This window comes from Pelodiscus sinensis, chromosome 24 (genome assembly GCF_049634645.1).
Source record: "Pelodiscus sinensis isolate JC-2024 chromosome 24, ASM4963464v1, whole genome shotgun sequence".
In the NCBI taxonomy this organism is placed as follows: Eukaryota; Metazoa; Chordata; order Testudines; family Trionychidae; genus Pelodiscus; species Pelodiscus sinensis.
This window is the reverse complement of record NC_134734.1, coordinates 7,512,308-7,528,543: the sequence shown is the minus strand read 5'-3', so window position 1 is coordinate 7,528,543 and position 16,236 is coordinate 7,512,308. Positions and strand designations below refer to the sequence as shown.

At 56.8% G+C, this 16,236-nt stretch overlaps 1 protein-coding gene across 2 annotated transcripts; it reads left to right on the top strand.

The window, feature by feature from the left end:
• The first annotated feature begins 8,380 nt into the window (after positions 1-8,380).
• On the top strand, positions 8,381-15,973 carry GPC2 (glypican 2). 2 transcript variants are annotated; one of them, XM_075908020.1, is made up of 10 exons: positions 8,381-8,889; positions 9,081-9,239; positions 10,053-10,363; positions 10,562-10,642; positions 12,315-12,480; positions 12,620-12,750; positions 12,917-13,057; positions 13,351-13,487; positions 14,802-14,977; positions 15,149-15,973. In XM_075908020.1, exons 1-10 carry the CDS (start codon positions 8,754-8,756, stop codon positions 15,397-15,399), a joined length of 1,689 nt encoding a protein of 562 aa, XP_075764135.1. In that variant the 5' UTR covers positions 8,381-8,753; the 3' UTR covers positions 15,400-15,973. The 2 variants fall into 2 exon arrangements, with proteins under 2 accessions (XP_075764135.1, XP_006127322.2); XM_006127260.4 differs by having other exon boundaries at positions 8,388-8,889; positions 15,143-15,973.
• Positions 15,974-16,236: the final 263 nt, after the last annotated feature.

Sequence of the window (16,236 nt, the reverse complement as noted above, 5' to 3'; positions counted from 1 at the left end):
CTGTCTGACTTGCTTCTTTGTTGTCGGGGCCTGGTATTCTTGTAAGGCTTGCACTTTCCCTAACAGAGGTTTTAACTTTCCCCCTCCCACGGTATACCCGAGGTAGGTCACCTCGTTCTGTCCAATACTGCATTTGCTTGGATTTGCTGTTAGGCCCGCCTTTTCTAGTTCTACGAGTACGGTCTCTGCCTGTTGTAGGTGTTCTGCCCAGGATTGACTGTAGATAATAATGTCATCGATACAAGCAGTCGCGTAGGATTGGTGTTTCTGCAGTACTTTGTCCATCAACTTTTGAAAGGTTGCCGCAGCCCCATGCAGACCGAAGGGCATAGTAATAAACTTATAAAACCCAAAGGGGGTGGAGAAGGCCGTCTTCTCTCGGGAGGCTGGGGTGAGGGGAATTTGCCAGTACCCCTTGGTTAGGTCTAAAGTTGACAGATACTTCGCTTGCCCCAATCGTTCCAACAACTCATCTACCCTTGGCATTGGATAGGCATCGACCCTCGAAATCACATTAACCTTCCGGAAGTCTATACAGAAGCGGATGGCCCCATCTGGTTTAGGCACCAGTACTATGGGGCTATGTCATTTGCTTTTGGACTCTTCTGCGACCCCCAGCTGTAGCATAGTTTGGAGCTCCTGCTGGACAGGTTTTCACATTTTGGGGTAAAGGCCTAATCATATGGCAGACCCTCTGACCCGGCTCATTATATGATGACTAGTCAATACCGTACACCCTGGCTGGGTTGAGAGGACATGGGTGAATCGGTTTACTAACTGCTGCACCTCAGCCTTCTGGGCGGGACCTAGGTTCGCTCCCATAGTCACCGTGCCTGCGCCCCCCATATCCCTGAGACATGGCCCCATTTCTAGCTGTCAAGCCTGGGGCATAATCAGTAAAGCCTCCCTAGGGTGCCACTTTTTTAAACAGGTTTACGTGGTACACCTTGGTATCCCGTATACGTCCCAACAGTTTAATCTCATAGTCCACGGGTCCCACCCGGCGCAATACCTCATAGGGCCCCTGCCACTGCACCAACAACTTTGACGCTCTAACTGGTAGCAGGAGGAGCACTCTATCCCCAGGGTTAAACTGTTGCACTTTCGCTGTCCGATCATAATATTGCACTTGTTTAGCCTGGGCCTCCTGCAAATTGGCCCTGGCAAATTCCCCGAGCCACTGCAACTTCTCCCACAGATTTATAATGTAGGGTACTGACCCCATGACCCTGGATTCCTGGTCCTCCCAGGTTTCCTTAAGCAAATCCAAGATTCCCCTTGGCCTGCGTCTGTACAATAACTCAAACGGTGCAAACCCGGTAGAGGCCTGCGGTTCCTCGCGAACTGCGAATAGTAAGGCCAGCGGCAACCAGTCCCACTCCTGGGGCTCCTCCGCCACAAACCATCTCAGCATGGCCTTCAACATTTGATTAAACGGTTCTACCAACCTGTCACTCTGGGAGTGGTAGACAGATGTGCGTAAAGTCCTCACCTCTAACAACTTGCACAATTCTTTCATTACATTTGAAGTCAAATTAGCCCCCTGGTCAGCCAAAATTTCCCACCCTCGAGAATATCTCTATCAGCTCCCTGGCCAACGTTGGGCTAGGGTATTCCGTATCGGCAGGGCTCGACAAATACACTTGCCCACTCGCCCGTGGCAAGTAGATTTTTCCAGCTGGTGAGTACAGGAGTGGATACTGATCCCTCTGCCCCTCCCATTCCCTGCGTCCCATTCCCCATGCCTCCACCGCACTCTGCTACTCCCGATCCCTGCATCCCTCTGGCTCTGTACCTCCCATTCCCCGCGCCACCCCCTTACTTCCCCACTGTTCCCTGCACCCCTCTGGCTCTGTGCTGTCCTTGCACCCTGCTCCCCCTGTGGGTCGGGAGTGAAGGGTGCTTGCCCATAGGGAGGGGCTGGACAGGGCAGGGAAAAGGCTGCTGTGACCCAGCAGCGAGTGAAAGGGGAAGTTCACTTGAAGCGCCTTTGCCTTTATGGAAAAAAAACGAATGAAAACGCGTTATTTATAGGGCTAAAATGCCTGGACAAAAAAGAAAAGAAAACAGAAACCCACTGCAAAATGCAAACATGTGTAAAAGACAACAACAAGGGGGGGGGGAATGTTTTGCTTGGGGACAGCAAAAAACCTAGAGCTGGCCCCTGGGGAGGGGAAGGGGCTGGGCTGGGCTGTGGGGAGGGGAGGGGAAAAATATGGGGAGGGGCTTTTGCTGAGGGGAGGAGGTCAGGAGAAGAAGAAGAAGAAGAAAGGGGAAGGCACCAACGGACAGGGGTGCAGGAGAGACAAATGCCAGGGGGCCAAGTGCAGACAATGATGCTGGGAGAGGAGGGGGTAAGGGCACTGGGAGCTAGAGGGGGAAGCGGAGGTGCTGGGAAAAGGCTTGAAAGGAGGGGTGGGCATAAGGAAGGTGGGGATGGAGCAAGGCATCTGTGAGGGCAAGGGGCATGAGGGGAACAGGGACAGAGGGTGGTGAGGAGGTGGGTATCAGGAAAAAAGAGAGCAAAGGGGGCAAGGGCAGTGAGGGAAGGGAGAGGCACCAGGACGGTGGAGGTGCCAAGGAATTCTGGGGGTGAAGCAGAAGGGTAGACACCTGCAGGGGAGGGACCAGCACCAGAGGAGAGAGGCAGGGCAGGTGTGTAGAGGGAGGTTTTAGGAGAGAGGATGAGGAGGGGTAGCTCACACAATCAGAGTGGGGCTACTGGAGGGGTGGGCACAGGGTGGAGAGAAGAGCTGGTGGAGGGGGGCAGGTCTCGGGAAGGCTGAGGGCAATGAGAAGGGCAGGAGTCAGGACAGCAGAGGAAGGTGAGGGGTTGGGGGCCAGCAGGCACCAGGGGAGCTGATGGAGCAAGGGGAGGAGACATGGCAGCAGAGAGAAAAGGTAGAGGTTTATGAGATATTTATTAATAACCTGGGTGATATTTATTAATAAAGTATTAGTAATTACTGTTCTTATTCTTATTAGGAATTTATGCCATTAAATGGCGAGTCCCCTTTTTTGTCTGGTGAGTAGGTTTTTCCATAATTTGTCGACCCCTGCGTATCGGCACCGCCTCAGGGTACCGTGTCGCATAGTCAACCACTACCATAATATACTGGAAGCCCATTTTTGATTTTTCAAGGGGGCCTACCAAGTCTAGCCCTATGCGTTCCAACGGGATTTCTACGACCGGTAGCGGCACTAACGAAGCCTTAGGGGCAGGCTTTAAGTTAGCTCGTTAGCACTCTGGGCAAGATTCACAGAAGTCCTGAATCTCCCGATATACCCCGGGCCAGAAAAATCGTTGGGTGACCCGCTGCTCCGTTTTTCCCTGGCCTAGATGTCCTGCCCAGGGGTTCACATGTGCTAAGTCCAATACCTTACGCCGATACCAGCTTGGGACCAGCAGTTGCCGACATCGCCCCTCCCCGTCGGGTCCTTCCACCACTCTGTAGAGGCGGTCGTTCCATACCTCAAAATGGGGCCCCTGTGGGACCTGTGGTCTAGGGTCTTCCTCCTCCGTCGTCCCTTGGGCTTGTTCCCATGCCTGCCTGAGTGTGGGGTCTTTGCGCTGTTCCTGAAAGAAGTCTCCCCTTCCTGGTTTTCTAGGTCCAGGGGAGGTCCATTCACTACCTCCCCCTGGGCTCTGGCCTTGGGGACTCCCCCTGCTTGCTCCCCTTCAGCGTCCTGAGGCTCCTGCTGGCTCCATTCCAGCAGTAGTTGTCGGAACCCGGGCCAGTCCCTCCCCAAGATCGTGGGGTACACTAATTTGGGTACCAACGCCACCCTGCAGTAGCTTTCCCCCTGTTGGTTCCTTACCTGCACCTGGATCGTGGGGTAGGTTCGTACATCCCCATGGATGCACTGCATCTGTACTGGGGTTCCCAGTCCTCGGGTGTTAGGTACTAGCTCTGCCCATAGCAGTGTCTGGCTGCACCCTGAATCGAACAAGGCTGTTACTTCTACCCCACTGACCATGACTGTGGCCGTAGTTCGCCGGGGCCTCAGGGGATCTTCCTCTGGCCCCTCTGCTAATATCTCATCGTATGAGCAGTCCATAAATGGGCAGTCTCTCCTGAAATGGCCCTCCTGGCCAGGGAAGATGAGGATTTTGTGGTGCCCAGGGCAGCACAATTTCGCGGGGACCCCCCTTTGACACGGCGCATGCATGGGGCTTCTTGAAGCGCGGGGCTCAGGGCGGCCGCCCCACTCGCCCTGCCCTGCCCTATATCCGCCACTGCTCCTGGCAGACTCAAAGCAGACATTCCGGGGGGGAGTGGTTGCTTTCAAACTACGCTCCTCCCCCTCCACTTTCTTCTCTTCTCCTCCCCTGGGGCAGGGTACTACCCTGTGCCCAAGTCCGACCCTTCGGACTGGAAAATTCCGGGGAGGAGAACCCCCTCTCCATTCACTCCTACCCCGGGGCTGGGGGTTCCTCGGTTCCCTCTCTGGTCCACTCTGAGCTGCTTTTCCCCAAGTCTCCCTTTCTCCTGGGATCTCAGCTGCGAGGTAGTCTTCCATTAATGAAACTGCGTCCGTAAGCGCTTCGGGTCTATGCCGTCTCACCGACCTCTGCACTCCTGCTGGGAGGATCTGGATAAATTGTTCCAAAATTATTGCCTCGGTTACTTGAGCCCCTGTATGCTTATGTGGCTCGAGCCATCACCACCCTAAGTCCTGTAGCTTCTGGGCCACCCACCGCCTTAGGGCGAGCTCCCTGCAGAAAGCGTTCTGCCCAGAAGCATTGCCGGTATGTCTTCGGATTAATGCTGGTCTGGTCAAGGATAGCTTCCTTGACCATGTAATAATTAAGGGTCTCTCTATCTGAGAGACCCCAATATACCGCTTGGGCGGGGCCCATTAAATACGGTGCTAACAGGGTGGCCCAGTGCTCATCTGGCCACTGAACCATGGTGGCCACCCATTCGAAGGTAATTAAAAATGCTTCTGGATCATCCCCAGGTCCCATTTTCTCCAGGCACTGGCAATTGGGCCAAGTCTGCCTCTTCTCCCAGACTACTTGCGACCTCAGTGGCTCCCAAATTATCTCTCGCAGCCCATTTTTAGAACCATCGGTCCTGCTGAGACTGGTGCTGCTCCGTTAGTTCCCTGACCAACTGCCTTTGCTGCTCTTGCTGTTGCGTGGCTAGCTGTTGCAGCATTTGTGTCTGCTGCTAGTGATTCTGGTGCTGTTGTTCTGCCAGCCAGTCTAACAATTGTGCTGCCTCCATCTTTCCTATGCTACCCTTCTTACTCCTCTTATTACGTGTTCTCCCCTCTACCGGGGTGTGGATTTACAGTACCCACATTCTCCACCATCTGTCACATGGGTATGTGGGGTATGTAGGATCGGGGGGCCCTCATTGGTGGCTCAGAGGCCCCAATCCCAGGTTTACTCTAGGCCCGCAAGTCTCCGGGGAGAGAATTACTCGTGCACAAAGGCTGCACCGCCCGCATGGTAGCCTTCCCCCCGTCGAGCCATACGTCCCTTTTCTACAACTCCCACTAACGGGCTGTAGTCTGTGCCCTTCTCCCGTTGCTTGCCAGAGTTCCATGGTAAGGGAAGGGACCAGAAAAGGTCCGCCTCAAATTCTCATCTTCCCAGCCTTACCCAGTCAGTTTAGGCTGGGTAAGGGAACCTGGGCCCACCCCTACTTCCGGGTTCCAGCCCCAGGACCCTTAGGTGAGGCCGCAGGGACCTTAGCTGAATGGTGAGCCATGCATTGGTCACTCACCACCCCTCTCGGGGGCTAGTGCCATCCTTCTCGACACCCCCGTTCCGGGGCCAATTCTACTGGCTTAGACGCTCCTCCATCGGCTATTTCCTCTGGATGAGAGAGGTACCTGCATCTGTGGTCGCTGGCTCCGTTCTGGCATTTACTTCCTTGTCCCGGCAGCCTTGGCGCCTTGCGACCCGCCTCCGGGGCTCTCCGTCCCCCCATCAGCTTCTCTACTGACCCTGGCATCTCCGATGATTCCCGCGCTCCTATCGGCCCTGCAGTGTCCAGTGGCTCCTGCATGCCTGCCGGTCTCGGCGTCTCTGGCCGCTTCCCCGTTCCTGCCGGCATCTCTCGCCTCCCTGCTGGCCTCGGCGTCCCTGGCGACTTCCGTACCAATCAGCTGAGCCGGTGCCACTTTTAAATGCGGCGTGTGGCTGTGGGCGCATGTGCAACAGCACCGGAGGCGGGGCCACGTTGGTTTGATCCTGGGCCAGGATCCTCCCACTCACCCAGTCCGGGAAGGAGTGACGGGCTTGGCCCGTCACACCTTCCCTTGTTAAACCAGTAACATCCAGGAACACTGAGTGTCCCCCTCTGCAGGCTGCCCTTTTGAACCTTCACCAATCCCCCACTTTGTCACACTATCCCCACATCCCATCTATCTATCTGCTGTAGAAGCACCAAGCTGCGGACCCTAAGGTTATGAATGGGCTTGTCAGTAACACACAGTTGGTTTGGAGCCAGAGATGCCTAGTTAGGCACCAGCCTGGACAAATGGAGCTCAGTGCTGTGTGAAATTCAAACTCCTAGAAAGCAAAGAAGAGGTGGAAAAGGGGATTTGGAGAGGTCAGGAGCCTGTTTCAGGGCATGGATGTGTAATGCAGATGATTACCCCAGGACACTTTGGAAGCTGGGCTCAGTCAATGTTGGGGTGTAAATGTTTGAAAGGACCCAAGGGTTATGTTCTGAGTTAGGCAGATTTCAGAGTTACTCCAACCTCTCTTCCCTGGGGGCAGGAGTGGGGGGAGGGGCATCACTTATAGCTTCTCTACTGTCCCATCTCCCCCCACATATGCCCACAGGTGGATTAAATGTCTGTGGGGCTCTGGGTGAGAGCAAATTGGGCCCCACCCAACCCTTTGAGTCTTCAGTACTCCCTGCCCTGCCATCACTCCTGCGGGGGCCATGGGGTGGAAGCGTAAGGCTCACCTGCCTTGCACCTTCCTGCCCTGCCGACCCTGCTGGCAGTGAGTGGGGTGGGCACTAGGGGTGGCTGGCAGCCCCGGAGCCCCACAACATGGGGGTGCTCAGCTTGGCAGGTTTACCAGGTGGTTTCAACAAAAATACTGGACTACATCACAATCTACATGACATCTCATTTAGAAAATACCAGACAGTTCTATTTTCTCAATTTGTTTCCCAGACAGAAAGCTCAAATACTGGACTGTCTGGTTCAAAACTGGACACCTGGTAACCCTAAGCCTGGGCCCCCATTTTTCAGTCCCCTCAAATCCCTGCAGGCTGATTGGACATTCAAGTGTCTCAGCCTAGGTGGGGCCCAGTCATGGGTTGGGGGTGAAAGTAGGGCTGGGGGAGGCAAGCCCACAACCCAACCCCTTCTACCCAGGCCCTGCTCCCATCACGAGGAGGTGGGGTGGCACACATGGTGAGCCCCTCTGGCCTCAGAGCACAGGGAGGGTGGAGGACACGCAACCCAGCCTGGCTGGGCGGCATGATATCTGAGCCTCCCTGGCTCTGGCGCTTCAGGACAGCAACACTCCACCCCCAGAATGCCGGCAGTAGGCATTCTGGGGGTGTGGTCTGGCTGGGGCCAGCCTGGTGGTTTGGAAGGCTGTGTCTTCCCCTGCCTAGCATACCTGCAGCCCACAGGCCCAGACAATGCTGGGGTGGAGGAATAAGACAATTGGTAATTTAGGGAGTGGAAGGGCATAAGGGGGTCCCCCAAAATGTTCTTTCTTAGGGTCCCAGTGGGCTAGAACCCCTTGGCCTGGGTGTGTGGAGAGACAGGAAGTAGGGCTGGCTCCATCTACCAGATAGGGGGATGGAGAGACAGAGGGGAACATGAGATAGCTGGCTGGGAAAAGGCAGATAGAGGGGGGTTTATGGAAGGATGGGGTCATGAAGAAATGGTGAGGGGGTGAACGGACAGAGGGAGAGAGGAATATGGTGTGACTGGATCAGGGATGTGAGGAGAGATGGGGTGGGTCTGAGGGTGGCTGGAAACAGAAAAATAGAGCAGGGGTGTATGGAGGCAGGGTGCAGAGAAGGGAGAAGTAACAGATACAGAACAAGCAGCAATGGGCTGCTCAAGTTGACGTGGGGGAGGTCTAGGTTGGATATTAGGAACAACTCTTTCCCTAGGAGGGTGGGGAAGCGCTGGGACGGGTTCCCTAGGCAGGGGGTGGAATCTCCATCCCTAGAGGTTTTTAAGTCTCGGCTTGACAAAGCCCTGGCTGGGATGATTTCGTTGGGGTTGGTCCTGCCTTGGGCAGGGGGCTGAACTCTGAGACTCCTGAGGTCTCTTCCAACTCTACGAGTCTATGATTCCATATATGGACAGACGAGAGGGGTGTGGCGGGAGGCAGGGGGGTGACTGGCTCCCCAGGAAGAGGCAGATATAGAGGAAGGATGAAAACGAGACACTGCCCTGCCCCGCGCCGGGATCGGTGACAGACCCTGCAGTCTGCACAACAGATGCACAAGCAGCCACCAGCTGTTCCCATCGCCGCGCATGGGCTGCTGCTGGGTCCTAATGCTTGAATGTGCAGGCTGGGCTGGCAGGTGCTGCGGGGCGGGAGTGAGGGGCACTCTGGCAGCTGGAGGTGGGGGCGGAGGCTCGGATAACATGGAGGGCCCAGCTCACGGCGGCGCTAGGACTCCGCACCTGTCCCATTGTCCCAGCAGACGGAGGGGCGGCGCCTGCCCATTGTCCCGGCGGGCCGGGTTGTGAGGCGGCGCTAGGACCCAGCACCAGCCCAGCACCCATTGTCTCGCGCCGCGGGCCGGGCTGGGATGGGGCCGGTGCTGCTGGGACTCGCGCTGCTGCTCCGGGCCGGGCTGGGTGCGGGGCCGCTGCGGGGCTGTTCTGAGACTCGCCGGGCGCTGGGCGCGCGGGGGCTGGGCCTGGGGCCGCCCGCGCTGCTCTCAGGTAAGGGCCTGGGGCGCCCATGCATCCCGCTCCATGCACCCCCTGCCACCCGCGGGCCCCCGTCCCCTCTGCACCCCTTGTCCCGTCCCATGCACCCCCCCGCCCACGCACCCCATCTGCCGAGGGACTCAGGGGGAGCTGAGGCCCTCCTCGGCCAGGCAGTGACGGGGGGGGGGTTCTTTGTCCCCCAGGGGAGCACCTGCGGATCTGCCCCCAGGACTACACCTGCTGCTCCAGCGACCTGGAAGAACAGCTTAGCCGGCAGAGCGAGAGTGACTTCCGAGCCTTGGTGGAGGAGGGGGCCAGTTTTCTGTCCAGCACCCTGGCCTCCCGTCACCGCCGCTTTGAGGGTGAGGACCCAGGCATCTGGACTCCTAACTCCCCTGGTCTAACTTGCCAGCCCCCTCCCAGAGCTGGGTAGAGAGCCCGGGAGGCCTGGCTCCCAGCCCCCTGCTCTGTCCCCCCCCAACCCCACTCTTCTCCCAGAGTTCAGGGCTCAGGTGATACTATGGGAAGGACGGGGGGGGGGGGTAGGGATATGAACGACAAATGCTTATCAGATAGTCGACAGGCTAGTCAACTAGTTGCTCCCCCCACCCCTTGCTGCCTCTATCAGAAAAAGGCAGTGGGGAAGGGGAAGAAGAGAGGGTGCTTCAAAGCGGCAGCGCTGCACTGAGCCTGGGCCCTGGGCTCCATACAGCTCTGCCACTTTGAAATGCCACATGCAGCCCTGTTCCCCAGCTGGCCCCAGCTGCATGCAGTGTTTCAAGGCAGCAGTGCTGCATAGAGCCTGGGGTCAGGTGGGGACTTTTTCACTGACCCTGGGCTCCATGCGGCACTGCTGCTTTGAAATGCTGTACGGAGCCTGACACTGGGCTCCCTGAGGCGTTTCAAAGCGACAGCACCGCCTGGAGCCTGGGGTCAGCTGGGGATGGGCTCCATGTGGTGCTGCCGCTTTGAAACGCTGTGTGGAGCCTGACACTGGGCTCCCTGAGGTGTTTCAAAGTGACAGCACCGCCTGGAGCCTGGGGTCAGCTGGGGATGGGCTCCATGTGGCGCTGCCGCTTTGAAACGCCGTGGGGAGTATGGGGCCAGCAGGGGACTGCTTGCATTGACTATTCGATTTGTCAATTAATCTCCCACCTGTCTTTCTGCATGTGCAGAGTTTTTCCGTGAGCTGCTGGTGACAGCGGAGCGGGGCCTGCAAGCCATGTTTACACGGACTTATGGGCGCCTGTATACCCAGAATGCTCGGCTCTTCGTGGGGCTTTTTGCTGAGCTGCAGCGTCAGCAGCAGGGTGCCCGTCTCAGTCTGGCCGAGGTGCTGGATGAGCTCTGGGTCCGGCTTCTGGAGCGGATGCTGCCACTGCTCAACCCACAATACCAGTTCCCCCCTGCATACCTGGAGTGTGTGGGGCGCCAGGCAGAGGCTCTACGTCCCTTCGGGGACGTGCCCCGCAAACTGCGCCTGCAGGTGAGCCCCTGGGTAGGGGGGTGCAGGAGGCTTAAGGAGGGGCTCACAACTCATTTTTTTTTCTGGGATGTGGGTGGGGCCGGGAGGGCTCTGTAGGCTCTGGGGTGCAGCCTTGGCCAAGAGACTGGGGCTAGATGGGGCTGGGGATCTCAGGAGGCATGGTGGTTCCCCTCACCTCTCCTCTCTCCCCTTCTCCAGGTGACACGGGCGTTTGGGGCAGCCCAGGCCTTTGTGCAGGGACTGGCCACTGGGCGTGATGTGGTCACCAAGGCTGCCAAGGTGAGGGGAGGCAGGCATGGAGGGGGGAAGGGTACACAGGTGATGCTGTGGGACGGTCAGTTTGCCCCTCCTGCTGCCCTTTGGAGTTGATCCAGAGCCTGGGGATCCACCTAGGTTGTCCTCTCCCACCCCACTGGCACTCTGAAGGGCTGTTTGGGGCTCCCTCATTGACACTACTGGGCTCCCCAGCCGGGGGTCTCTTCCGGAGGATTGGACCAAAAGAAATGTGATGAGGTTCAACAGCTGTTCCCCAGAAAATACCTGGGGATTACAATGGATGAGAAACTGGAAATGAGTCAACAATGAGCCCTTGTTGCCAAGAAGGCTAACAGCATATTGGGGTGCATTGGTAGGAGCTAGGAATGTAAGCGACTAGTAAGTAGCCAAGTCACTACTCGCTTCCCCCTACCTCCTCTACCTCTGTATCAGAGGCAGGAAGTGGGGGATTAGGAGCCAGTGCTGAGGGGAGCGGGCTTAAAAGCTAGTTTCCCCCCTCCCCCGCCCAGCACCATCTCCACAGGGGAGGGGAAGGGAGGGGAGGCAGAGGTGCGGCGGGGAATCTGGCATGAGCCTGGACTGCTCAATCCTGGCTCACTCCAGCTCAGGGACCACTGTTGCTTTGCTTTTTAAATGTAAGAAGAGCTGCCACATTTAAAAGGCAGAGCCATAGTGGGGTCCAGAGCTGGTGCGAGCCTGGCGGCTCTTCCTACATTAAAAAAGCAGAGCTGCAACAGTCGTGGAGCTCGCGCAAGCCCAACTCACGCTGCCCCCAGGAGCTAACTCCCTTATGGGAAATTCCATCGACTACTCGATTAGCTTATTAAATTCTACTTAACATCCTTAGTAAGAGCATTGCCAGCAGATCTAGGAAAGTGATTATTCTCCTTTATTAGGCACTGGTGAGGCCACATTGTGTCCAATTCTGTGCCCCCCACTACAGAAAGGATTTGGATACATTGGAGAAAGTCCAGTGGAGAGCAACAAAATATGATTAGGGTGCTGGAGCACATAACTTACGAGGAGAGGCTGAAAGATTTGGAATTTTTTAGTGTACAGAAGAGAAGAGTGAAGGGGGATTTGGTATCAGGCTTTAACTAGCTGAAGGGGGGTTCCAAAGAGGTTGGAGAGAGGCTGTTCTCAGTGGTAGCAGGTGACAGAATGAGGAGCAATGTTCTACTTTTTCCCTAGGAGGGTGGTGAAGCACTGGAATGGGTTCCCTAGGGAGGTGGTGGAATCTCCATCCCTAGAGGTTTTAAAGTCCCAGCTTGACAAAGCCCTGGCTGGGATGATTTAGTTGGAATTGGTCCTGCTTTTAGCCGGGGGTTGGACTCGATAACTCCTGAGGTCTCTGTCAGTCCTAGGATCGTATGATTCTTTTACCTGCTCAGCAGTGTATAGGGGGTCCCCTATCTACCCCTGGGCTGTGTATGGGGCATCCCCTATCTGCCCCCTCCTGAGAGTGTATGGGGTGGGTCCCCCCTCTCTGATGCTCAGTGTATGGGGGGGTCCCCCCTCTGCCTTCTCTGGGCAATGTATGGGGGGGTCCCCCTCTCTGATGCTTAGTGTATGGGGGGGTCCCCCACTCTACCCGCTGTGTAGAGTGGGGGTCCCCTCTCTGCCTCCCTCTGGGCAGTATATGGGGGGGTTCCCTCTCTGATGCTCTGCCTCCTAGATGGCCCCCAGCAGCGAGTGCCTGCGAGCTGCCATGCGCATGTCTTACTGCCCACTATGCCGCGGGAGCCCAGCCCTCAAGCCCTGCCGGGCTTTTTGCCTCAACGTGATGAAGGGTTGCCTGGCAGCTGCCACTGCTCTGCACGCCGAGTGGGACCACTTCCTCGGTGAGGCAGGACTGGGGGCATAGGGCAATGTGGGTGACTGGGGATGGGGGACTCCAATTGTGCCTGGGCGTTGTCCCCATGGGGCTGCAACTCGGAGGAGGTGTTCATATGTAACCAGCCCCCTCCCTTCACTCCTTAGATGCCCTGATCCAGGTGGCCGAGCGGCTGGTGGGGCCCTTCAATGTGGAACTGGCAGCTGAATCCATCGGGGTGAAGATCTCGGAGGGAATCATGTACATGCAGGAGAATGGGGTGCAGACCTCTGCCAAGGTGGGGGTCATGGGGTGGAGGGTGCTGCTGGGGGGGCCAGCCTGGAGTGCTGAGGGGTGGGGGGGCTGCCACGGGGGAGCTTGCAGTGCTGGGGCATTGCCGGGGAAGCTCACAGCACTGCAGGTGGGCTCTGGGCTGTCCCTATCCTCTATGTTTCCTTCCCCAGGTATTCCAGGGCTGCGGAACCCCCCGCCCAGCACCCGCCCGGTCCCGCCGTGCCACCCAGCCTGAAACCAAGCGTCGCTTCCGCACATACCCCACTGAGGAGAAGCCCACCACGGCTGCAGGGACCAACCTGGACCGGCTGGTAGGGACCCCATGAGCCCCTCTGTTTTCTCCAGCTCTCCCCCCACAATCTGTGCCTCATTGAGCCAGCCCCATGCATCAGGTCCCAGGCGCACCCCCCCCCCCCCCCCCGAGGCCAAGAGCAGCCTTAACCCTTTCATGCCTGCTGCACAGCTGTGCTAGGCTCACAGGGAAACTGAGGTACAGGCTTTGTGGGCAGAGAACTCCCCTTGACCCCTTCCCCCTCCTCTGGACTCTGGGCCCTGGGGTGCAGGAGCTGGCCCATGGGCGCTGAGCCCCCTCACTGCCCTCCAGGTAATTGATGTGAAGGAGAAGCTGCAGCTGATGCGGGGATTCTGGCTTGGCCTGCCTCACACGCTCTGCAGTGATGGCAAGGTGGCTGCTGATGTAACCGAGGAGGACAAGTGCTGGAATGGGCAGGCCCGAGGCAGGTGAGGAGGGTGGGGTGGGGTTGGGGGGGATAGAGGATGGGACAGGAGATGAGGGCAGACTCAGTTTGACAAAACTGTTGGGGGGACACTGGGAGCTCCCCCCACAGCCAGCGCTCCTGTCTCACAACGCGCTGCAGTGGGAGAAGCCAAGGTTTGGGATGCCAGGAGCCTAATCAGGGATAATGGGATAATTGTTTAGAGATGGGGCTACTTACAGCCCAAGATGGGGGTCCTCCACTCTTTGGCACCAAACCAGTCACACAGAGCACTTCTGTTTGCCACACTGGCTAACCAGAAACCACACAAGCAATTCCTTTAGGCACTCCAGCTTCTCTTGTGAAAACCACCAGCAACACACTTTGTATAGATGAGAGGTTATAAAAACCCATCTCATAAAAAGGTTCTTCTGATTCCAAAGAACCAGCCACAGTCACAGGTCAGTTTATACCTTCACTTTTGCATGCTATGTCAATCCTTTAGAATCTAACAGATAAAGGTTTATTCATAAAAAAGAACAAAAAAGGGTGAAGTTAAAATTGTTAGGAATCTATTAACACACACCTATTGCCAAGTTCCTGGTGCAGAATTGTAGCGAAGATGGGATAAACTCCTGTCTTAGATCAAGTCTCTGGGATACATCCTTTGTTAGGATGGGTTATCTGTTCTTTCAAGCTTCAGTTCATAGCAGAGATCCTTCATAGGTGATGAGCAGGATTGAAGACAAATAGAGGACCCTCCCCCCCCTCCACAGGGTCCTCATTATATCCTTGTCCACATGGAAGAAGTTCCATTGTTCTCGCTGTGTGTATGTCCCAAGATGGAGCTTGTCACACGAGGCAGTCACTGTCCATGTCTGGCTCTGGCCTTTACAGGCGGATGCCAGGGCCCACATTTCAGACAGAAGATTTGCAGGAAGGTCCATTCAGTGCTGTTGGTGCCTCTCATTGAATTGTCCCTTGCTAGGCCAATCACCCCGAACAGCCTTTCCCAGGCACAATGACTAGCTGTTGGGTGGGGGCTACCCAGGGGCTGACATTTGAAATACAGACAAGTCAGTGGTCAGATCTTCAAGTACAACCATGATACGTGCCCACAAACAGAATCAGCAAATCCTCAGCTTTTCACAGACACCCTCCTTGACCTACTTTGTCCAAGACTTGGTGCAAACAGAACAGTGGTTGCAACAATGATTTGTATGTTCATATGGCCATCCAGTGACATAGCCCACCTCCCACCCTGGCCCCAGTGGTCTTTGGCAGAGAGGCCGGGGCCTCTGGGAGCCCCCCAGTGCTGTTTCTCACCCACTCTCCCTAGGTACCTCCCGGACGTGACAGGCGATGGGCTGGCCAACCAGATCAATAACCCCGAGGTGGAAGTGGACATCACGCGTCCCAACTTGCTCACTCGCCATCACCTCCTGCAGCTTCGTGCGGCCACCAGCCGCCTGCAGGGGGCCTACACTGGCCAGGACCTTGACTTCCAGGACACTTGTGAGTCTGGGGGGTTTGCCAGAGGGGATCTGCCTGTCCCTTGCCCACATGGCTGATTCAGGGCTGCAAGCACCTTGTCAGCTGTGCTCCTGTGGCACAGGGCTGGGGGGTGAGTCCACCCTGGGCCCTTGCAGCCTCCTGTGTCTCTAACCCTCCTTTCTCCAGTTGCAGATGAAGACGGCAGTGGCTCTGGGGGAGGCGAGCGGTACAGTGAGGATGGGCCGGCCACAGGGGGCGGCAGCAGCAGCAGCACTGTGGGGTCCCGCCCCCCTGACTCCCGGTCCCCCCGCAGGGACCGCCCCATCAAGGGCTCCCGGCAGAACCATCACCCCAGTGGCAGCAGCAGCTGTGCTGCCTTCTGGAGGGGCTCTGCCCTCCTCCTTCTGCTCCCTGCCCTGGAGTGGCTCCTGCTGGGACAATAACTCCCCAGGTGTAGGGGGGCTCTTGGGCTCTCCTCAGCCTGCCTCTACCAGGGGCTGTTTTGAGGGAAGGGAGAATGAGGCAGGAAGCGGTCAGGGAAGGGAGTGTTGGGGAGCTAGGCAGAGAGGTTTGTCCAGGCCCCCTGGTTAGTGAGGCCCTGGGCCAAGCAAGCGAATGTACTCTGAGGGCAGGGTTGTTCTCCACACAGAACTTTTATTTTTTTACATTTTTTTTACAGGGTATATTTATTTAGGGGGTGATTTTCTAATAAGGCTGCAGCCAGGTTCAGTTTTATAAGGAGGGGTGGGAGGGATGGATTTTTTTTCCTAGCCTCTTTCTACGACAGCATTTCCCCAAGTTCACCCTACCCATGAGGCAAGGTACAGCCCCCCTGCTTGGGAAGGCAAGCCTGGAGGAGTGGGACTGTCCTAGGTGGCAGAAGCTGGGGGCATGAGGGATTGGTAGCACAACATACAGTAGAGGTTGCGCTGGATCCGTTTTGTGATGCGCTGGAGTGACTCTGGGGTGCTTGTGTCTTCCTACTACACAATAAACATGTTAATTTATTGACTCTGATTCTTGTAGCAGCTCCTTCTGGGGGTGGTGTGGAGGCTGTTTGCACAGGTACCTGGTTCCAGGGCCTGAGCCTATTCCCATAGGGACATTGCCCCTGCAAGGGAGGATGTGGGAATTCAGTTCCATGTCACAGAGCTGGTCACGTGGGCAAGCAGCCCATGCAAGATGGCATGGGAGCTGTTCTTACTGGGGTAGAGGCTGGGCAGGGAAGGGAGCAGGCGAGCTCCGAGATGTAGCTACCTCGGCAAGGGGCGTGGCTTCTC